General features: G+C 40.9%; 1 protein-coding gene across 2 annotated transcripts in view; it reads left to right on the forward strand.

Annotated features, from left to right (window-relative positions):
- Positions 1-24,884, forward strand: part of DNAAF11 (dynein axonemal assembly factor 11) — a 70,538-nt gene that overhangs the window by 27,292 nt on the left and 18,362 nt on the right. Inside the window, exons 6-10 of one of the 2 annotated variants that reach the window (XM_025993470.2) lie at positions 2,650-2,841; positions 5,394-5,471; positions 11,112-11,177; positions 14,978-15,047; positions 15,987-16,082. In XM_025993470.2, the coding sequence (XP_025849255.2) occupies positions 2,650-2,841; positions 5,394-5,471; positions 11,112-11,177; positions 14,978-15,047; positions 15,987-16,082 (502 nt within the window). The remainder of the gene's footprint in view (positions 1-2,649; positions 2,842-5,393; positions 5,472-11,111; positions 11,178-14,977; positions 15,048-15,986; positions 16,083-24,884) is intronic. The other variant, XM_025993471.2, reaches the window with a different exon arrangement.

A 24,884-nucleotide genomic window follows, 5' to 3' on the forward strand; every position in this document is an offset into this window, starting at 1 on the left:
ATGGGCATTAATAGAATCAGCTTATACTTCAAGCATCTGTCATGGCAAGGGTTTATGAATATCCCACAGGCCATGTACATATGGTACAAGGAACTGCACTTGAATTGTCTTTGAAGGGCTGGTGCCCAAGAGAGAAGTGACAATAGGAGACAGTGGGGTGGATTGTCAGTGTCAATAGTTTGTTACACATGCCAGCTTGTGGTATGTTGATCACTCAGACAAAGAATGATGAACCTGGAGAGCTATCGTAATGTCTTCAAGAGCCAATATATGTGCTCAGAAGAGAAAGCCAATAACTGAATATCAGCCCTAGAGAGAGAGAGAGAGAGAGCCAACCGCCAAGGTATAAGGGCATCTGTCTCAGAAGAGGTGTTTGCCTCCTTCTCTGCATCCATTGTCTCAGACCCCCATTTTTGAAGTTGTTGGGGGGACCTGATGAAGAAACCAGTGAGGTGGGATACAGAGGGAAAGACTAGGTGAGCAATGAGGAGTTGGAGCAGCGCATGCCCCTATCCCCATACAGAGCCCAGTTATGAGCTGGGTGAGGGGAAAAGGGTATAGAGAGGGAAAGGAAGGATGTTCGATTTGGATGTTTAAGTGAAGTTTTATTTAAACTGTAGGTCTTCAATACCTGTAGGTGAGATGGGACTTTTCTTGAACAAGACTGTTGGGCTGTGAGATGTACTCGTGAGTGGGAAGAGAGTTCGGAGAGCACAGCTTTGAGGCAAGTGACTGAAGAGCACATTGTTCATATCCTCATGAGCTCAATCTGCTCCACTGCCCAGCTGCATGCATTTACATGCATTCTACTTTTGGAGACTTAAGTGATTTAGCTGATATTTCTATAAGTTTTCTTAAGCAATGATTTTTATATTCTTATCTTTTTGCATTGCAAAAGATAAAAGTGAACCAATTAGTCACTTTCTAGCAAAAACAAATTCTTTTAACTGAAAATGGAACCAATTATTTCAGTGATGATTACTTAGAATGTTGGAGAATATTATAGATCCCCTTAATAGATTGCCTTTTCAACACCATAAAGGATGATAGCAGGATGCCTGGGGTGGCTCAGTGGTTGAGCATCTGTGTTCGGCTCAGGTCATGATCCTGGGATCCAAGATTGAGTCCTGTGTCAGGCACCTTGTGGGGGTCCTGCTTCTCCCTCTGCTATGTCTCTGCCTCTGTCTCTCTCTGTGTCTCTCATGAATAAATAACATCTTTTTTTTTTTGTTTAAAGAACGGTAGCTATATGACAAAGCATTCATTTTCAGCAATTTGCATGATTTTGCTTTTTAAACTATCTACTTACATTTTGTAATATGTAAAAAAGTGTAAGCAGAGTCTTTCTCTGTCCTGTTTATGGTGTTTAAATTTCATGTTCCAGTATTTTTGGTTCATCCCTTCAAAAGGCATCTTATTTGAAGGTCAACTAAATGAGCCTTTGGTGTCATCTCATTTCTGTACCAACAACAAAATCTAACATTTAATGAATACTTACTGTTTGCCATACTTGGTACTGAAGGCTTCACATGGATTCTTTCATGTAATGTCATTTTGAAATAGTGTATGTTGCAGGGAGAGGCGAGGCGAGAGAAGTTCCTGGTGTTTACTGTTTGAATGGTGTCATTTTTCCTCCTCTAGAATAGCATTTCCTCAAAGTAGTGTCATTGTCTGTCTTGGATCTCTGGTGCCTGACACAGAGAAGATGCTCAATAAATATTTCTTGAATCCACACTGAATGAATGTCAAATACCTCATATGCCCATTTGATGTCATATAGAGACATCATTTAACTCTCTGACAGTCCACAAAACATGAATGAAACAGAGAACACAGCACTGTTACCATCCAAAGCGATGACATCAGAGAGTATATGTGAAAGGCCCTACCACAAAAGATCTCAATATCCCACTAGAGAATATTAGAGATAGAGGATCATTAAAGAACCTGGAAATAAATAGGATTTAATTTGTCTGTTGGGAAGATTCCTCTGGGAGCAGTATGGAGGGTGGAACTGAGGAGTGCCAGAATGGAGATGGGGTGATTGGGAAGGCCCAGTGGTCCCTGAATTTGTCTGATCATCAGAACCTATTACAAAATATCATAAGGGCTACAGGCTACATACAGGCTCAGCAGTTTAGAGCCTGCCTTTGGCCCAGGGTGTGATCCTGGAGTTCCAGGATCAAGTCCCACGTCGGGCTCCCTGCATGGAGCCTGCTTCTCCCTCTGCCTGTGTCTCTGCCTCTCTCTGTGTCTCTTGTGAATAAATAAAATCTTAAAAAAATATATCATAAAACACAGATTCCCGGACCTGACCCCACATCTACTGGGTAGACTTTCTGCTGGGAGCCCAGGCATCTGTGCTCTTCATAAGGCTCCCTGGGTGACTAATCAGCCAGGCCCAGGAGCCCTTCCGTCTGATCCCTGCAGTGTGCCCCGAATTAGATGATGAGGGACGACCTCAGTTGGGGCAGCACTTCGTCCAACTTGGCTTATGTAGGTAGGCTTTCTCTCATAGATGTCTTGTCATTCAAAGGTAAGAAGATACCATAAGAAAAATGTGTAAGAGATATAAGGGGCAGCGTCACGGATGAAACTCAGACATCCAGGATTGGTCTTACATGCTCTGGTCTATTCATTCCTTCCAAGCCCATTTTCAGTAGAGAGCAAAGACCACGTCCAGGCACTAGAAGTACAAGAAGGAGAATGCAACCAAAAGAAATTCAAGGACAGTGAAGATGACTTCGAATTCTGGAACAAGCCTTCTTTGTTTACTCCTGAATCTCGACTGGAAACACTTAGGCATATGGAAAAACAACGGAAAGACCAAGAAAAATTAAGGTATTTCATGGTTTTCCTGTCATTGAGAGTAATGTCATGCTGTCCTAGGGATTATATTTTCATGATGGCACATGATTTCACTCGTCATGTGTTAAATATTTGCTAGCCATCATGCATTGACTTTGCTTCTTCTAAGCTCAGCTTCCTGTTGTATTGTATGTACTAACACCTGTTGATATCAGAGGACCCTCTGTCACAGCATATCATGAATGATATCTTAGGGTTTTGTCTGTATGTCTTTGACTTTTTAAACAACTTTCAAGAAGTATGGTCCAGATTAGAGATACTAATTATCACACCACCAAGAAAAAGTGCACTTTGTAGGATGAGTAAGTTCATTTGTGTCTTGTAATTTGCAAAATTAGAAATTAGTTTCACTAGGCATTCTGTTTTCCTAATACAACTCTCTTGGACGTTCAGCAGTATGCTTTCACTTCTGAATTGTTTAGATATAATTTGGTGATTTGTCAGAAGCTACAATGCTTAAACTGTTATTCTCAGAGAGGCTTTTTAAAAGCTAAGCTCTGTGTCATTCCATTTCATGTCATTGCTCAGGTCTAGTATGTAAAATGTGCCACTTATGGAAATACCTCTAATTCCTGTGCTTGGTAATGTGATCATTTAGTTCCAAAATAGCCTCATCTGCATGGCAGTTACAGGAGTGAAACGCAGCATCTCATCCTGTGATGATCAACTGAGAGCAAGAAACTAAAAGATTGAAAAAGACCGTTAGCAATCACTGCTGCTTTCATGCCATTTTATTCATTAGACAGAATGATAGGGAGGTACCAAAATGAGAATTGAATTTTATCCAAAATGCTTATCTGTAAACTTTGGTGGTCTGTACACGGAGAGTCTGCTGGGGACTTTGGGGAGAGCATTGGAATAGCGTCAGAAAATGTGGGGTCATGTGCTGACTCTGCCACTTACTGTCTGTGTGATGTTGGCAAATACCTAACTTCTCTGTTTCCTCGTCTGTTAAACAGGGCTTCTCGTCCCTGTCTTACCTACCCCACTACGTTGGTAAGAGAATCATTTGAGCTAATAGATGTAAAAGTGTTTTTGCAGATTTAAGAACCTTCTGAAATGGAAATTCTACATGTTTTTATATAACATGTATTGTATTTCCGACATCTATGCATATGTACACACATATATACACATCATGTTTATATTTCTATACATATGTAAAATGTATATATAGTACAATACATTGCGTATTACATTGTATTGAGCCTGAAGCCAGGAAACATTTTTTTTTTTTCTCTCCCTGATAGCCTAAAAAAAAATCCAGCTGGATTGGATAAAAGTACCAGTCACTGCATGTGGGATGCTGCAGTGTATCCAGTTCTATGGGTCCCTGAGATGTTCGTGCCTCTCCTGGTTGTCCCTTAATTGTCCTGGGTCATAGAGAATAATGCAGTGCATGAACATATTAACTTACTGGACCTGGGGACCCAGTTTAAAATGCAGAAAAATGTGCATAAATTTGCATTTTAAAATACAATTAACTGATACAAAATCTGTATTAAAAGAATAGAAATCCAAGGCAAAGAATTGCCTCCAGTCCATCTTCTAAACACATTTCTCTGTCTGGTCTTCCAGGGCTTGTCCATATATGCCTTTTTAAGTTTTTATGTATCTTTGGTAATTTTAAATAGCTGGAACTTGCATTTGACACTTTTCTTTCATGCTATCCCCATGAATCTTTCCTCTCTGCACATTTTTTTTCCCTCCTGTCTCTACCCCTTTTGGTAATGAGTGTTAACAGGCTGGGATCCATCCCACCGGACCTTTCTCCACCCTGTAAAATCATATAAATCATCTCTGCAAATGTTTAATTTGGGATCTTTTTAAAAAAAAAACACACACAAAAAAAAAAAACACAAAAATGGACTTCTCTTTTATGTATTTGTGCTCACTAAGTACATCATCAACATTTCCTATCACTTTTTAGATTAGCAGATAAAGAGCAAACACATTTTTAAACAGGCACAAACTATTCCATAGCGTGAGTATACCACAATTGAGCCATTGATTCCAACACTGATGGGCATTCGTCATAGTTCTGGAGTTTTGCCACTACAGATAGGACTGTGATAGACATCCTTTTGCGTAGAGTCTTATGTACTGGTATTTTTATTTCTACAGAATAGAATCTACTTGGCATTTTAAAAATTATAATTTTAACTAAAGCAGAGGCTGTATACACAAATGGAGAATTGACAGTTATCTGGGTAAATCATGCATAAAATAGACTAATTTAAATATTCATGGATGCTTCGCGGAAAGGAGCCCCCCCCCCCCATTTGAATTATTTGCCAAATTGCCTTGGTCACATTTTTGCTTTACAGATATAGATACAGTCTTACAGAAATCTGGCTTGATTGTCAGTTCCCAGCATAGAAGGAAAAGAATGGACTTCATGACAGTGAATTGTTGATGTATTCACAAATATCTGATCAATTTTTCTTAAACTGTTTCACAAAGATATTCCTTTTACATTCTCTTTATTTTTCTCCCTCCCCATTGTCCTTTCTTCCAATCTTAAGTGAAAAGAAGAAGAAAGTGAAACCACCCAGGATTTTGATCACCAAAGACGGGAAAGCTTTGAATGTAAATGACCCCAAGTACGTGAGGCCAAAGAGATACTTGAAGAAGCAAAATGTGTGGTGGTGGTGATTTCAATGGTTTATAGTTGCAGGTTTGCTCTTTGGAGAATATATCTAACTGCTCTTAACAAGCCTGATGAGCCTAATAAAAATACCCTTTTGTGCATATTTGAAAGCAGAACATCTATGATGTTTTCAAGTGCATAGCGTTAGACTTCATTTTCTTGGCATTCAGAACGTGATCTTGACATATGGAAATCCTAGTTATTTATGTATTCCCTGAAACTTTGGATCATATACAGTTTTCTGCCAGCAAATTCCAAGCGCATTATTGTTATGTTTATTAATTTTTAAAGTTCCACCATGAACAAGCTGGCCGAGAATACTGGTAACCTCTCCTGTGTGTCTGTCTACTTTACACTCTGGGCAACGTCTACAAAGTATTTGAGGGCCAGGGAAAGAAACTGATAATAGATATTTCAATGGCATTAATGAGAGAGAGAGAAAATATTCAAACTAGAAATCCTCTGGTATAATAATATCTACCCTATTTGGCTGTCTTAAAATTTAAAACTAGAAAGGCAAAAATAAAAAAAAAAAGAAAGAAGAAAGAAAGAAAGAGAGAGAGAGAGAGAGAGAAAGAAAGAAAGAAAGAAGAAAGAAAGAAAGAAAGAAAGAAAGAAAGAAAGAAAGAAAGAAAGAAAGAAAGAAAAAGATCCTTTTATAGCCAAAGTACAGAGCAAAATGCCTTTGGACTAAACCTCATTGGCCTCATTTCATTGCTCAAAGCCTGTTTGTGTTCCTTTCATTTCCTATGGCAGGACCAGGGTAAAGGGACTCTCTTGATTGTTCCCAGGTATCATTTATTCCCTCTGCATAGCAATCTCTTTTGATGGGCAGTATTTGTTTTTTCATGGGTTCAAAACCTAAGCTTGAGAAAGGTGGAGTGACTTGCCCAAGCAAATGGCTGGTGTGTCCGACTTGCTCAGGCTAACCCAGTTCTAGTGACTTCCATGGTCATTTATATCTGCCACAAAACACGTCCCTCCTTTATCCTGCCCAAATTACTGTAACACAAGACACAATGCTAGGCATGAGGATCCGGCAGTGAATATGACCTGGGTCTGCGTTTGCTGAGCTCAGCAATCTAGTAGGAAGACTATCTCTCTTCAGCCTACAGCAGGGTCTGACTGAGACCCTCAGAGCTCTCTGGGCCCCTGGTGAGACTACGTCTCCTCACACCACACTGCCCACGTTACCTGACCCTATTGCTAACTCTCTTTAGGGGGATTCTGTGAAGAACTGAACACCTACCACCTCCCCTTACCACTGCCTACTTCCATCCTGCTGTAGTCACCCTGCCCCACCCTCCTGGGTCATCTGTCACCACCCAGAAAGTTATTCCCATGTGGCTCTGTACACCTCCTAATCTACTTCATTCTCTTCCTTCTCCCTGAACCCCCTTTTCACAGCCACCGTACCCTCTGGAGCTTGTGCCTCATCAGCAAAGCCTCTATCCTCAACCTTTTCTCTCAATGTCCCTTACTCTTTCATGAATGGACATGAAGGATTTTGCTTCTATAGCTGCCCTCCTTATTCTTCCTCACTGCATATACCACTAGGGAAGTTGTACCTCACAGCCACCTTCAGACCATTTCTCTTCCCTTTCCCTAAAAGTTCCCAGCCACTGGGAGCACAAGCCATCTAGATATACCACCCTTGTCCTTCTGCAGTCATGGACTTAACCCCTGCTCAACCCTCACACTCATCCTCTGCCCCAGTCACTGCAGGAAGACTGTAGCACCCAGACCAGCATCTTTGTTTCTGCCTTTCCTCCCATCATCAGTCATTTGACTCCGTCCTCCCTGTAGACCATCCAACCAAGCCTTGGCCTTTCCAGCCCTCCACCGCCTCACACTCTGCCATCATGTCCCCCCTCAGCCCAGCCACACAATCCACTTTTATTCTCAGATTTGCCATCTTCCATATCTTCCACCTCTGGAATCTTCCAAGTGTCCTGCAGGGCACAATCCCCTGTGCTCCCAGGGAGCTCCCTGCACCCCAACAATCACCCCCCGCCCCCCGTGAAGACCAAGAATCAGTTCTTGGTCTTCATGAACTTGCTGCCTGCCCTTTGCCCCTCATGTTCTCACCTTCTTTCACTCTGCTGTGGTTTTATTGTTCAGATTTGCCCTCAACTCTCTTATCCTTTTCTTCCCTCATGTTCATTCTCACATCCTCATCTCCACCCTATTTAAATCGTACATGCCAAACATTCCTGGACTTGCTCTCATGGATGACTGGAGGAAAACCTCCAACTCTACTTGCTGGTCTTACTATAAATTTACTACCATGGATCTCAAGTAGATTTCCAGTAATTATTGTATTTTCCTGGATCATTCACTCCCCAGTCTCCCATAAGCTGCTTTCATACCTTCTTATTTCTGTTCTGTGGTCCTAGCTGGGGACCTTGTTTCTTACTCCTTAGAGAAAACAGAAGCCATTAGAAGTTTTCTCATCCAATTTGTCAGCATCCCTGGACCTGTATCACATATTCTCTGTTCTCCTGCTGCAGTGGATGAACTTCCTCTCCTCAGGAAGAGGACTTGCTGTCAAGGACTTGCATTGACCTTTTCTCTTCTGTATCATTTCTCTCCCTCCTACTAGGTCCATCTCATCAGTATACAAATGCTGTCTTATCATCCATCTTAAAATAAAAACAAGAAAACTCCCTTTCTCCAGTTCCCCTGGTGGCTACAAGCCCTATTTCTCTGTCTCCTCTTAGTAGCCGACATTCCCCATGGAGATGCTGGACTCAGTCACCAGCTCCTCACTTCGCTTTCCTTCTTGAGACCACGTCTGCATATTCTCTCACCTATAACTTTTGTAGTCACATCATTTCTATATGTTCACATCATTTCTATGTTCTATGTTTATATTATCTCCGTGTTCCTTGTTCACTTTATCTGTGTTCAGTCACATCATTTCACATCTCAGGCCCTATGTACTTGACCTAGCAAATATGACCAAATTGATCATTATCTTCCTTTAAAAAAAAAGATTTATTTATTTAAGAGAGAGAGAGCAGGGGGAAGAGCAGTGGGAGAGGAAGAGAGGGAGAGAGAGAGAGAGAATCCTCAAGCAGACTCTTCGCTCAGTGTTAAGAGCCCAACACAGGGCTCCATCCCAGGACCCTGAGATCATGACCTGAGCCGAAATCAAGAGTTGGACGCTTAATGGACTGAACTACCCAGATGCAACGACCACCTCCTGTCATTAATTTCTTCATATAGCAGTTTCTTCTCTTTGCTTCTGATTCTTTGACCTTACTACTGGCTCATCTTCACAGGCTTTGCTGGGTTCTCTTTGTGATGTACTTAAGTGCTCCAGGGCCAACTCCTCAGCTGCCTTCTTTTACATCAACTCTGTGGGGTTCTCACCAAATTCCACAACTTTTGAACACTGTCTTTACATTTCAACCAGACCAAACCTCTTTCCTGAACTCAAGACTTGAACATTTAATTAGCTATTTGTCCTCACCATGTGAATATAAAGTAGGTATTGCAAGTTTACCATGCCCACTACCACTTTCCTTCATAACATGCTTGTCCCCCAAGCATTCTCCAACTCAGTAGTGAGCATCCCTGCATTTAGCAAGATCAAAAACCTTGGAACATCATTGATTCTTCTCTCTGTCATTTTATCAGTGACTCTATGGTCGCTTCCTTCAGTATCACCTGATACTGTGATAACATCTCGCTAACTCCATCCCCACTACCTTAGAACGTGTCATCTGCTTCTTGCCCAAACAGTTGCAACAGCTTGCTAAGTAGTGTCTGTGGCTCATCTCTTGGCCTCTCATAATCTCTTCTGTTCAACTGGGTGAAAAAGAAGAGAGAGGGGAAAGGGGGCACTCTCCCTCTTTTGAGGGAAATCCCTGGAGAGGGCCATAGCACACTCTCCTTCATGGAGCAAATTACATGAGTATATACAACTGTGAGGGAGGCTGGAAAGTGTTGTCTTTGTTCTGCACAGCCATCCATGTTCCTCATTAAAATCAGGGGTCCCGGGCAGCCCCAGTGGCCCAGTGGTTTAGCACTGCCTTTGGCCAGGGTGTGATCCTGGAGACCCGGGATCGAGTCCCACATTAGGCTCCCTGCATGGAGCCTGCTTCTCCCTTTGCCTGTGTCTCTGCCCCTTTCTCTCTCTCTCTCTCTCTCTCTGTGTGTGTGTGTGTCTGTCATAAATAAATAAAATCTTTAAAAAAAATCAGGGGTCCCATTACTATGGGTATAGGGGAAGTGAACCGTGGGGAATGAATAACAATCTCTGCCATAGAAAACCTCTCTGAAATTACCTTTCAAGTGATATATGAATGGAGAGTTCAAGTCGGCTGGCTGGACAATTGGGGAATAAGCAATCAAGGCAGAGAAGCCAGCACATAAGAAAGCCCCTGAGATGATATCATGAATGCATGGTTCATTTGAGCTACTAGAGTCTCACATGGCTGGGTTGTTGAAAGCACCGAGAGGGACGGCCACACACAGACATTCTGCTGACGGCCAAATTGTTCCAAACAATTTAGCTTACATTCTTTAATATTGTTGGATTATATATTTTATGGAATAATATGACAGGTGAAGTGCTCCAAATAAATCAACCAAATAATTCTCAATGGTATGTTGCCACAATGGAAGTTATACCTAGGAAGTTGAAAGATGTAGGACTTTGAAATCCTGCCTCTCCAGGCTCATATGGCCTCTTCCCCAGCTGTGTCAACTTCTCAGAACCTCTGTTTCATCATCTCTATGGAGGTGATAGATCATCAGCAGTGTCTCAGCATTTTCCAGGGTGATGCCAAAGTCAACAATGAAAGGAGAAAAAAAAAATTGATTACAAGGAGAAAGAAGGAAGATGGGACTATTTACAACAAAAGGGATAGGGGCACCTGGGTGGCTCAGTCAGTTAAGCATCTGACTCTTGATTTCCATTCAGGTCATGATCTCAGGGTTTTGGGATCGAGCCCTGCATTGGGCTCTGTGCTTAGCGGGGAGTTTACTTGTCCCTCTCCCTCTCTGCTCCTCTCCCCTCTCTGTGCTCTGTGCTCTGGGCTCTGTGCTTAGCGGGGAGTTTACTTGTCCCTCTCCCCTCTGCTCCTCCTCTCCTCATGCTCACTCGTTCATGCTCTCTATCTTTAAGATAAATAAATAAAATCTTAAAAAAAAAACTCTAGAGGAATAGAATGTAGATACAGAGAGGCAAATATGTTTACTTGCCCATAAATAATTCCAGCGTTTTAGCTTGCTTCTAGCAAATTTGAATGAAATAGAAAAGAAGGCTTTAACCACCAGATGTCTCTATGTCTGCACCAATGCTAATTTTTTTGTATGTTATTTACCTTAGGAGTCTCACATGTTAACAATGTAAACAAATAATTTATGAATATATCATAGGTTTCTGCTGAAAATTTTATTTTATTTTTTTTTTTGAAAATTTTAAATAGCATAATCATTTTATTGTCCACCTACCAAAATAAGTTTGTCATTGGAGATTATTATATAACTATTACCAAGTTTACTTTTGAAAATGGGATGAATCATCTATACTGTATTGCTAAAGCTATTGTCTCTTTTTCCCCCCAAATGGATTATTCCTTAGACTTGACTTCTCCTTGAAAGATGATGAAAAACATAACCAGTTCATCCTGGACCTTGCTGTCTATAGGTAAAGACATTTTATTATGGGTTTACTTAATGTCCTTTCTTTCTGTTTTGTTCTCAGTGCCATCTCTTGAGTTCTGAAGTATTTTGAAATGGAATTTGGTTTGCCAAATGAAGAAGTCCTCCTTTTTTTAAGACCAAGAACTTACTGTAATTTAAAAGAGCGTGGAAATTAAAACAAAGGCAGAAGTAAATAAACCCGCAATCCCAGGGCTATGAACTCTGCAGTATTTTTTTCTAAGGCAGATTTTAAATAATTCTCAGAGCTTTGCTGCTTCCTCATGCCGACACCACAGGCCCCCTCGGCTTTCCCTACTGCCACTGTGCTTTTGTGTTCTCCTGTTTTTTTCCAAAGCACTTTACAGTTAAGCCTCAGGTGAGCCGCCCCCCCCCATCTTTCAGCCCGATCTTAGAGACCTAGGGGTGCAACCTGTAGCTTCTTTATCTCCAGCAGGTACTTTTGCCCCAGCTGTCCCACCCTGTCTCATTCCTTGAGGATTTTAGGTTTGTCCTTCATGCTTCCTACTTCAGTATCCACTTACGAGGCATCTTTCTCATTCTCCAGCCCCTTTGGGCACACCAGTGCCTCAGGGCTTTGCACCCATGTGTCCCTCTGCCTGGACCGCTGTCACTCTAGGTACGCACATGGCTGCTGCCTCATTTCCCTTGGGCCTTTGGTCAGAGGTCCCTTATTATAGAGGCCTCTCTACCCACCATCCGATAGAAGACAGCGCTTCTCCCTGTACCAGCACCTCCTTCCCCCTCTCATGCTTTTTGATTTCTGCCTGACAAAACCATACATTTACTTGTATTTTTAAAACTGCATGGTCAAGGCAGGAACTTCATTTGTTTGATCCTCCCTCCTTGTCTCTCCAGCACCAACACCCGCACCTAGCACCTGGCACAACATGAGTGAATGAATGAATGAATGCCTGAGTGAACGAATGAATGAATACCAGCACTGGGAGTCAGTGAACATTCGTATGCATGAATTATAATGAAGTCCTTTCTGATCTGAAGGCCTTTTCTGGGTGCTCTCTTTTATCTAATCTCCAAGTAAACCCAGTGGAGTTAGAGAGATTGTTATTCTGAAATTATCTAAAACCGAGTAAATTTTCAGAGCATAAGTCTTGTCAAAGTAAATACAGTAATCCAAGGAGCTAGGACATGTACTCATGGCCCAAGGGCCAATGTTTTTTAATTGTGATAAAATACACGACACTTACAGTTCATCATGGCAGGCATTTCAGGTGGACGATTCATGGCACGTTAGTGACTTCGCCATGCTGTGCAGCCTTAACCACCACCGAGCTCCAGGACATTCTCGTCACTGCAGAAAGGAAGCCTGTACCCATTAAGTACTTATTCCTCGCTTTCCTTTCCCGACCACAAATCTGCCTTCAGTCTCCATAGCGTTGCCTATTCCCAATACTTCGGATTAGTGGAATCACTGATGGCCTCCGTGTCTGGCTTCTTTCACATCGTGTGATGTCTTCGGGGTTCGTCTGTGTTGTGGCATGTGTCAGACTTTCCTCTCTGTTTGTGGCCAAGTAGTATCCCGCTGTACAGCTGGACCACATTTCTGTTCATCCGTTGACCAGTGGATGGCATTTGATTGTCTCCGCCTTTGGCTCCTGTGAAGAAGGACTAACTCTTAGTGTGCACCTTCCTCTTCTTGCCAAGATGCCCCATGACACCCCTGTTAATTCTTCTGCCCCTGCACTGCCAGCCTACCTGCTTTATAAGAGCTTCTGGCTCTTCTCCAGCCGATTCCATGTCCTCTGTCCCTGCAGCAACCCAAGCTCCCTTTCTGTTGTGTTTCTTTTTTTTTTTTAATTTTTTTAATTTTTATTTATTTATGATAGTCACAGAGAGAGAGAGAGAGGCAGAGATACAGGCAGAGGGAGAAGCAGGCTCCATGCACTGGGAGCCTGACGTGGGATTCGATCCCGGGTCTCCAGGATCGCGCCCTGGGCCAAAGGCAGGCGCCAAACCGCTGCGCCACCCAGGGATCCCTCTGTTGTGTTTCATTAAACATTTTTTCATCCTTTTAAGTCCTTTCCATGTTTAGGCCATATTCCTGGAATTTAATGAATGTGTACCCCTTTCTCTTTGTAGCTTCTTGGCTCCTTCACATTCAGTCCTCAAATGAAAACTTTCCCCATCACGTACTTTTTCAAGGAATGGTGAGATTTTTCCTGTCTAGATAGTAAAATCCTTCTCTTCCCATGATTCTGTCTGAACTAATGAAACTAAATTCCTTGTGATCTTCATTGGCACATGGATGTTTATATGAAAATTAAGTTCATTCATTCATTCATTCATTCATTCATTCATTTATTCATTTATATATGCTTCCTGTCTTTATCCAGCAAGTATCTATAGAACATCTGCTATGTGCCAGGTATAGGGAGACTGTAACTGGCACATTCTGGATACAGTCTCTGCTGTCCTAGAGCTTATGACCCTGCAGAGGAAGGCAGACAATAAACAGACAGGCATCTAATAAGTAATTACCAAGGGAGAAGCGTGCTGTACAGGAAGGGCCAGAGTTCAGCGGTGGAGACCAATGGTGTGTGCAGTCTGGTGGTTGGCGGTGCTGAGGATGGTCAGGGAAGCTGCTGATACGAACTGACAATTGAAGGGTGAGAAGCTGTGAGCTCTGCAGAGCACCAGCAGAAGATTGTTTCAGGCAGAGGAAACCAGCACGGGGAGAGACCTTGGATGTGGGGGCAGATGGACACTTTAGGAGGCCCTACATGTGGACAAGAAGATGCGATCCATTAATGTTGTAGATATTCAACGTGAGGCTTTAGGAAACGTTGCTGATGCTTTTTATTATTACAAGAAATCTTATTAAATATAAAAGAACGATGCTTTGTTCACACCAGCTCTGGACACCAACTCCGAACTAGGCACTATGCATGTGTCTTCACAGCGATCTCAGGGCTTGGGCACTTCATATCCTATTTTACAGATGAAGAACCTGAGGCTTAGAGCAGTTCAGGAACGTGGTCCGAGGTAACAGAGCAGGAGAGGGTAGAGACCCTTCCTCACAGTCTCTCCCGTGTGACTGTAGCCTGTGCCCGTAGCCCTGGTATTGTCCTCTCTGCCTTAACATTTGTGATTTTTGAATCATCACTGCATTTGCTCATCTTCACGATCAATATTTTTAAATGTGCAATTATACAACGTATAATTATTTGTATAAACAAGCGAGATGAAACCCGACTCTTTCATTTGCTCATCAAGTCAAGGAGAGCAATTGCCCCCTGATCCTGGGGTCAGGGCCATAGATGGAAGGCTTTGCTTGTTCAGCAGGAGGTGGCTCTGCAGGGAGAAGCAGAGCCAGTCAGTCTTCTTCCTGGGATGCTGTCCTGGCAGCTGCAGAACAGCTGCAGGGGAGGGAGGGCAGCTAAGGAAGCAGGAGCTGCTTCCCCAAGTGTCGTGGATTCAGCATTCCTGGCTATTCATGTCAGTCATAGGGGCTTAAAATATTCATGAAAGAACATGGCAAGCTGTTTTTTTTTTTTTTTTTTTTCCAAACCTCTGGCGTTTCAGGCCGCAGATATTTTTAGGTTGGGGCAATCAATGCCAAGTGGGTCTAAAAATGAAATTGCTGATTTATTGAATTTCCTTTAGTTTAGGGATTAATGTAAGACAAATTCCTTAAACCTGTTTAGCATGGAAATTGTAAGCTTCTTTCATTGAAAACGGTTCTGTACATGTTAGTTTTTATTTGCCCTTCTTTCAACTTACTGTTTTTGAAAATTGTAAGATTTGTACGTTTCATTTTGATACAAGGTATATGGACACCTCTTTGATCGATGTTGATGTGCAGCCAATGTACGTGCGAGTCATGGTCAAAGGAAAGGTAAGCATAATGGGCAGACTGTTACAATTTCAAAAGCTAAGCCTCAAACTAAGCTAGGTTGCCTCCAAAGTTATTAAAGTGATGTGAAAAGAGAGGAAAAGAAGCCCAATCAGAGAGCTCTTTTTTTAGACATGTGATTTTATACAGTGGGAGTGGCATACAGCAGGAATGGTTGCTGACTAACCACTGTGAAGCTCAATGAAATTACCATTTTTAACTTGTGTCTGTCATGTTAGTACTTCTCTCAAAGCCAACAAAGTGGCTATATATTGTGGTAACCTGTGCTTGAACTCATATTTAAATAATATACCCACTTTAAATTGCCAATGATTCTATTCATAGCAGCTGTAATCTTATTATTTTTGAAATAGCATTTTTTGAGAGAGAGAAAGAGAGAACGCAAGCAGGAGGAAAGAGCAGAGGGAAAGGGAGAGAGAGAATCTTAAGCAGGCCCCAGATCCAGCTTGGAGCCCAACGAATCACTTCATCTCACAACCCTGGGATCATAGCCTGAGCCAAAATCAAAAGTCATTTGCTTAACCTCCTGAGCCACTCAGGCATCTCTGAAAAGCTATTTTTTTTGCTGATTATGAGCATTCACAGGAGTCATGTGAAGGATTTAAAATGAAAATATGTTGATGATTTATAACAAGAGGCTTTATCTATAAATTCTTTATTATTAGCCATGTTAACATAAATGGGCCAATGGCTGTTTCACTGTTTGTGATTGATGACTGTTCTTTAGACCATTCATTACAATAGGTAAAAATAGTTCATGCATATCAAGCATAGCCCAAACATTATTTTTTTTCCTACTAAGTCTAAGCATGTTTTTAAAAATGGAATGGTGAATCTCGATGGTAACGAAAATACCTCATGAAGTAACCCTCTCACGTTATGGGTACTCACACTCTGTGATGCTTCCTGTTTATTTTTCAGCCATTCCAGCTCGTCCTTCCTGCAGAAGTCAAACCTGACAGCAGCTCTGCTAAGCGATCTCAGACAACAGGGCATTTGGTGATCTGCATGCCCAAGGTAGGCAACGTCACTTGGATCGATGTCAAGTCTGGATAGTTTGGTTCCTGAAGAAACTTGACCTATCAGGGCTAATGATGACTTCTTTCAGTTGAGAGAGCCATAAAATCTACTCAGCTCAGCTCAGTCAGGGGAACTGGGACCTGTGAGAACAAAGGTCTGAGACTAGGCTTCACGTGGGCTCTGCGGGCACCCATCCTGCCATCACTGCACTGGTGGTTCCTGCCTCTGCAGCCAGAGTATCAGCAGCAGTGGGGGTGTATACATCCCATAGTTCTTCCAAGTGGGGCAGGCACCACCACTTTTAACCATAAAGACATGTCCCATCTCTAGTAACAAGACATGAGGAGGTAGGAGGGCTCAGGCAGGGGCAGGTCAGGGCCTTTCCAATGTTAGCTGGCTTCCTTCCTGAGAGGAGCACTAGCAGCCATTGGGGTGGCATTCTATCGTGTCCTTACCTTTCACAAAGATTGACAAACAGAGCTCAGAAAAAGACACAAAGAGAGGAGCTTTCTCATCACTGTGGAACCAGAGTTCCTCTGGACTAATTAGGCCAATTTAGTTGAGAAGCTCAACAAGTCTTGATTAGCTTAGCCTTGGGCAGTGAAACCAATCTCTGGCCAAAGGGATGATAGTACTATGTTTGGTTTCTATTATTTTATATTTGGCTACTCTCGTCTCATCCCATGACCTGGGGTGGGGTCAGCTGTGCCCCAGTCACTCAGGTTTCAAAGGGGAAAAGTAGAGAAGCCAGTCAAATGCTCTTGAAGAACAGGAGAATGAGGGCAATGAGTGGCTGCCACAGACAACAAACTTGATTAACCCAGAAGGTTTCTATAATGATTTATTAATCCTTCCTTTTCCCATAGCCAGATTTATAACAGATTGATTATGGGTAATCAATTATGTATTTTTACTCTCCGTCAATAAAACAGCAAATACAATTTGCTGTCAGGCAGCAAAATAACAAACACAACTGTCAGAATCACATTGTCCTTGGTGACTACAGCGAATTAAGGAAGTGCTTGTATGCTAATTAGAATAGCCTATAGGGGAATCAAAGAGATAACTTAATTACCCCAGTCCTTTGATGGACACATTTATTTGACACTAGGATCTGCAATCTCTCTTTAAAACAAACAAACAAAAACAAAAACAAAAAAAATAAAAAATAAAACAAACAAAAAAACAAAAAAAACCCCTTCCATTCTAGCTAAAAGACCAAAGATTAAGTGATAACCATTATTTCCTAAAAGAAAATCAAGATCTATGATTTATGCACCTTCTGCTGAGTGCCAGGTGATTGATCAGAAAGCCTCCTCTGTCCCTGCTTGTGAAACTTTTAAATACAGCATTCTATTTCCCTTATCCTTTTTGTTTTTGAATCTGTCTAAATTTTTCATGTTAAATACACACGAAAAGTATAAAAAATGATTCATTAAAGAAGAAGTATTCTAAAAGTGTGTAGTTGAAGATAAGCTCATTTACATAGAAGGACTCAGAATGGTTCTATTTTTTTTCTCAATAATAAACCATGAATGACATTTTTCCTTTGAGGTATATGTTTTTAAGTTCTTAGACTACTGTGCTAAAATAACATCCATATATGTTGCCTCTGTCATCAATTCTTTTAAATGATTAATTATAAAAAAAAAAATAAATGATTAATTATTAAATTACTTCCTCTTACCATTCCTTTATATATCTCTATCATTATCACTTTTAAAAGGTAGATAGGGGAATTCACGGCATCCTTGCCAAAAACCTGTTGTTTCTTGTGAGGTTGATTTTAGCCATCCTGGCAGGTGTGAGGTGATATTTCATTGTAGTTTTGATTTGCATTTTCCTGAGGGTAAGTGATGGTAAACATCTTTTTCAGTGTCTGTTGGTCATCTAGGTGTCCTCTTTGTAGAAATGCCTGTTCATGTCTTCTGCCCATTTTTTAGTTGGAGTGTTTGTTTTAAGGGTGTTGAGTTTTGTTAAGTTTTTAAATACATTTTGGATACTAACCCCTTATTGGTTATGGGATTTGCAAATATCTTCTCCCATTCCATAGGTTGCCTTTAAGTTTTGTTAATGGTTTCTTTTGCTGTGCAGAAGCTTTCTATTTTGATGAAGTCCCAATAGTTTATTTTTGCTTTTGATTCCCTTGCATCAGGAGACATACATAGTAAGACGTTGCTGTGGCTGATGTGACAGGTACTGCCCGTGCTCTCCTCTAGGATCTTGTTTGTTGAGCCACTAAATTGCACACCTGAAACTAAAAGATCGTGAAAACAACCTTTGGAGAATAATTTCTTGCCCCAAATTAGTTGTTTTTCATGCAAGGACTATAAAATTCAAATAACAAAAACTTTTTGTTAAAAATTATCAAAAAACCCAAAACTCTAGGGCAGCCCTGGTGGCTCAGCGGTTTAGCGCCGTCAGCCCAGGGCCTGATCCTGAGACCCAGGATCGAGTCCCACGTCGGGCTCCCTGCATGGAGCCTGCCTCTCCCTCTGCCTGTGTCTCTGCCTCTCTCTCTCTCTCCCTGTTTCTCATTAATAAATAAATAAAATCTTAAAAAAAAAAAACTTCTTAAAAAAAAAAAACCCAAAACTCTAACTTGTAATTATTGTGGTTATTATTAAAAGTATATGTTACTGAAAATTAACATCTTCATAATTCCTAATGATAGAAACTTCTGAAGTCCTGAAGTTCAATCCACTGAGCTAATTATGTGTCCAGGCTTCTCACTTACTGTAGAATTGCCTGGATCTGGCCTGCATTATATAATTAGCAAGGCAACACCTTGGAATTTTAAAGCATCTTGTAAAAATCAGGTAGACACTTAGGTACAGTTTTGATTCATTCATAAAATAATATTATCAGTATTTAACATATTGATAACCTAGTACCTGCAGAGATATCTGCTGTGGCCTGTCAGAAGAAGATCAGATTTGATATTTAGTTTTTCCCTTTTGTGAAAATATTTGTAAAAGATGGGGCACCTGGGTGGCTCAGTGATTCAGCATCTGCCTTGGGCTCAGGTCATGATCCAGGGTCTGGGATTGAGTCCCACATTGGGCTCCCTGCATGGAGCCGTTTCTCCCTCTGCCTATGTCTCTGCCTCTCTCTCTCTCTCTCTCTGTGTCTCTTATGAATAAGTAAATAAATATTTAAAAAATATATTTGTAAAGGATACTACGAAGGGCTGACCTATTTGATTGCATCCACGCTGTGATGATTATATGTGTTTATTTGTGGAAATTCAAGGATGGTCTTTGTATACATTTTCCAAGGACATAAAATTTGTAATTGAATCTACCAGGTGCCTAAGATATTTCTTATTAGACACTTCCTTCAGCATTTTGTCATAGATGTCAAATTAATTTTTTTCTCTCTCTTCTCTTACTCCTAAACGAGGCTGGATCTGTGCAGACAGGGTGCTATTAGGCGAGTTTCACCAAGTCTGCTCCCTGTCACAGGGGTCATGGCTACATTTTCTGCTGCTGACATGCCACAGGGCTTTCCCAGTTCAGCTCCACATTTTTAAGAGACCTTCCCCTCATGCTACCTACAATGCCTGATGCCTCCCAACATCTGCCGCTGAGTCTATATCCTGTGGATTGATGTAATTAATACACAAATATCACAATCGCTAGCATGCTGCTAGAATTCCTCTGTCTCCACCCACCACCTTGTAATCTAACTTGTGGGTTCCGTGTCTCTCAGAATGCCATCCCCGACTGTACCTCCTCCACCATGACTTCAAGGGTCGATGCCTTGGCTCGCAGTGAGGAGTGTGGTAGTGGATGAAGGTGCACTCTAACCATCTCAGAAGGGTAGCATCAGGCAATAGATCAACTGCCCATGTAACAGAGGAGTAGGAAACATTCTGTTTCATGAGGTTTTTCTCGGTCCCATTCCACGACTAGTGGCATTTCTTTCTATCTGCAGACACTCTTTTATTCACTAGTCTTAGCTTTGGGGAGTGGTAGAGAGCATCTCAATTCCAGTGTGTGTAGCCTTTTATTACGTTACATGTATCCAGTCAGGAAACATGGCCCCTGGGTGTCATCTATCAACCAGGAACTCACTTTTTTTTGGAGAGAAGTTAGTAATCATTTTTTTCAGCATAGCAGCCAGAATTTTACAATATATGTAAGTCAGACCAAATCACATTTTTTGTTTCATTCAGAGTTAAAGGCAAAGTGCCCTAATAACCTCCCCCTGCCATTATCCCTCTGACATCATCATTTTTTTAAAGATTTTATTTATTTATTCATGAGAGACACAGAGAGAGAGAGAGGCAGAGACCTAGCCAGAGGGAGGAAAAGCAGACTCCCTGCGGGGAGCCCGATGTGGGATTCGATCCCGGGACTTCAGGATCACACCCTGAGCCAAAGGCAGATGCTCAATCACTGAGCCACCCAGGCATCCCTGACATCATCTTTTACCACTTTATTTTCTGATCATTCCAGCCACCTTGGCTTTCTTGCACTTTTACAAACATGGCAAGCAGCATTCTACCTTAGGACCCTTGCGCTTATTGTCTCTGGCATCTAGAACAGAACCTAGCAAAGAGAAGGTGTCCAATAAATTTTTGTTCAATGAGTGAATATCCTAAATACATCTTTAAAATACATTTTAATATTTGGGACCCGAATATCCTCCCTAATTATTCTTTCCCCCAACTATTTCCTGCATGTGTATTATTTCAGGTTAACTTTAAAATAATTTTATCTAATTCTGCCTCCAAAAATGCTGTTGGGATTTTTGTTGTCCTTGCAATTTAGAAGCAAGGGAAACAATTAAGGGAAGGGGCTCTGGAGCCAGAGAACCGAGGTTAAACCCTGGTACTTCTATTCAGCAGTTGTATGACCTTGGGCAAATAATTTTTAATCCTTTTGTGCCTCAGATTCCATGTCCATAAAATGACATTAACAATAATTCATACCACAAAAAGTTATTTTGAGGATTATGTAAATTAACATGTAGCTTTGCATATGTGAAAAGAGCTTGGGACATAATACACCATGAATTCCTGTTAATTCATGTTACTCATTGTTAGCGGCAACTAATGTTCCATTAATTAATAGTATTCCTTTCTCTGTTAATCAACATTTTTTATTATTGAAATTGCATTGAATTTATAGATTGTTATGGGAATTCATTAATATATTTACATAATCAAAACTGTGTTTTCAACAATGTATGTTTCTCCATTTATTATTCTTATTTTATGTCCCTCAGAAGTTTTTTTGGTAGCCTTCTCTCCAGAACTGCTACATATTTTCTGAGGCTTATTTATGGATACCATACATATGATTTCCATCCTCTTTTGAGCAGGATTATTCCCCATCACACTTTCTCAGGATTTATGCTTGGTCTTCAGTATGTTTTCTTAAATGTGTGGTCAGACTAAGTTATACATAAATAAACAATCTTACCACCATCAGCCTGGGAATATTTGGCAAATGATCTCATTACAGTCCAGCTTAACAAGATTTAACTGAAATTTTGTATTCACTGAGAAGCTTGCTTCAAGTCATTAAATTAAACTCCCATCTAGACTCTCAATTGACAAGTTACAGGAACACTCCAAGAATATGCTTCATGATTTCCTTTGGGTGTTCTTTCAGAATAATTAACTGAGATTAAGGAAGTTGCTATCCGAACTGAACAGCAAATTATATTTACAGCTTCAGTTGGTGAACATCTTCCTTGATTCTGCTGTATTGAGCACTGGAGGTGAAGGTCACATATTGGGGTCAACATTACAGACCACAATCCTAAAAAAGTCTCATTACCAGTTGGACACGTATTTCTCAGCACTTTCCCTCTACCCAGATATACTCAGGTGTGCCCAGTAGAAACTTAGTTTTATTCTCTGATTATTAATTTCAAGTGGGTCTGAAGCAAGGGCTGACTACTCATCCTGCTAGGTTTTCCTGTTCCATTCATACTTCTACTTTTTCAGAACGGTATTTCTTTTCCTCAGCTCATTTCTCAAACCTCTAACACTGAAAATACAGAAGCAGCAAAAGGCCATTTCCACATATTTCAACTGTCACATCTTCCCTTGCTTGGCCTCCCTGGCTTTGCAGATTTCAGTGAACCAGCTCTCTGTGATCAATCCAAACTCTCCAGACAGGTATGAGATCCCATTTCTACTGACTCTAGAAAGACCTTCCTGTCTCTCTGACAATTTTCCCTTCTCTCTACCTGATCATTGATTTTCCCCTTTCTGCATTCTTACATTAGAAAACGTGCTAAAACATCTTCCTTCTTTAAAACAAAATGGTACAAAATAAAAACATCCCCCTCTAGTTAGTGCCCTCATCTGCTTTACAGCAAAACTCATGTAACAGACACCCAAATTTGCTGCTTCAATTCTTTCCTCGTAATGTCTAAAACCAACTCCAACTAGGAATTCACCCTCCTGCTCCCCTCCGTGGAAATATTTCTTTGAGGTCTCCAGTCACCTCCGCATAACTAACCCAGCTGTCAACCCTTATCTTCTGATTTGTCCTTTCAGAAGTGTTTTTTCGCCACAATCGGTCCCTCTGTTTGTAAACACTTGTTCACTTGGTGTTAGATACCCTGCTTTCATTTGGTTCTCTTTCTAAGTCACTAGATACTCCTGCTCACTGGATGTCCTCTGCCGTTGACTACTTATTGCTTTGCAGATTCTTTCTCATGCCATGATCTAGGAAAGCTGGCTTGTCAATCATTCAGTTCTGGGACCCCTTATCTTCTCTCTGTAAACTCATTCCCTACATTAATCTCATCTCAGCTCATGATTTTAGATGACTTTAGATCATCTGCTGGCTGCCAGTAAGGTCCTCAGGAACAATAATCATGCTGAGCAAAACTGAGGAAGATGGACTATATATTTTAAAGATCTTAACAATAGTGATGCCTAATAGGGTAGTGAACATTACTGTCTGCTGATCCAGAAGGAATGGCTTTCAGTCACACAGGTGAGAAGAAAAGTCCAAGTCCATTGGTGGGGCCAGTAAACCACACCCACTTTAGGATATGACACTGAGGGAATGTAACCTAGGAGTAAGGTAACAAGAAGCCAGCCAATCCTCAGGAGATCTAGCAGCCTATCCCAATGGCTATCGAAATGGCCCTAAAACTGAGCCTTGAACTTGAGTGAAGGTAGTCTCAGATGAGTACCATGCTTGACTATACATATACATTTTAAATAAGCATCAAACACATAGTCAAAGATAAATTAGGCTCACACAGAGACTTGAATGGGATCCAGTAGAAATCCCACCAGTGTTTTGGAATCTGGTTATGCCAGGTTGCTGCTTTTCTTCCTTGAGGGGAACCTTGTGAGTGCCACTTATCATAGATATTAAATTGTGAGATACAGATTGTAAAACACTGTTTTAATATGAGATCTCCTAGAAGTAGAACCTAATATAGGGATGTGAGTACAGCAGTTTCCTTGGGCAATAAGGGACTGCTGGTCTGGAAGTAGGGAAGAGAAGGTTGCCAATAGAGAGTGCTGTATCAAGCTGGCTGCGCCAGTGGGAAAGCTCTAGGAGATATTGCAAAACACAAACCTCAGGATAACTCTGCCTAAGGGGGGATGGAACTGGAATAGTATTACACCAACCCTGAGGATCGGGTTGATGGCTTCTCCCTATGGTAGGAGTGAGGGGCAGGAGGTGGTATAAAAGCCCCAGCATTCTGAACCACTGCTGGCAGGAATAACCATAAACTCTTTCATGTCAATAGAGGATATTTCCCACTGAGACTATCTCTAGCAAGATTGTAAAAGGATATTTTCTTTTCTTTTGAAACATCATTATCATCCTTGATGTTTGTCCTAACTTAATAAAATATCATTTTCAATTTTAGGCTGTTGTGTGAAGATGATCATCCATGGGGAGCTGTCAGATAAGATTGCATTAACAAGTATAAAAGAATTTTGGAGGAACCATTTGATAGTTAGATTTATTCTACTTTTATTTCAGAGCCGTGTAACTGTCTTATGCAACTGTCATATTGATTTTACATATAAATGTCAGTAATTGCACCTTCTAAAATTTTCCTCAGATTACTTGGGTGTCTTTGGAACCAAAGCCAGTATTCTTATCTTCCTTATCCTTCTTATTTTTCTGATCATTTTTTTCCAAAATATAATTTTTTTTTTTGCTGTGGGGTATATATTTGTTTGAGATAGAATATACTTTAAAATGTTTAACTTATAAAGATATTTTCATCTGTTCAAAGATTTTTAAATAACATGCCTCTGGTAATTTATGTATTTTCTAATATTGTGGGTTAATCATCTTTCTTTAAATGGAAAAAAAGATCTTGTTTTCTTTCAAGAAATCTTTTTTATTAGACTCAGTGAATTACATGCTTCTCTTAGTAAAGTCAATCAGAGCACAGTAGAGAAATAATGAAGTTATTAAAATATCAACGATGAATTCGGATATATATAAACTGCCTCTAATGCTAGAGGAAAATTAAAAATTATATTGGCTCTGAAGTTTTGCATTAGTAATATTCCTTTTTGGGAGTCTGAACTTCCCATTTTTGAATGTTAAGCACCAGAACTCTGGATAACTAATAAATATAAATACCAGAAATATGTAAGAAGGTAGAGGCTTTGCAAATGAACCAGTTCCTCTGTAGTTGATATAGGATTGGAGGGAGATGTCTATTTCAGTTGTAGGGCTGACCTTGTTGTGAGCACTGCTCACGCAGTAACTGGACTCAACTCCCCTGCCCTCAGATCAGACAAGTGGCTCACATCAGCATGGGTTGGTATCTAACCTTAGGCAGCTCAGAAAT

The sequence above is a fragment of the Vulpes vulpes genome, chromosome 13, assembly GCF_048418805.1.
Source record: "Vulpes vulpes isolate BD-2025 chromosome 13, VulVul3, whole genome shotgun sequence".
In the NCBI taxonomy this organism is placed as follows: Eukaryota; Metazoa; Chordata; class Mammalia; order Carnivora; family Canidae; genus Vulpes; species Vulpes vulpes.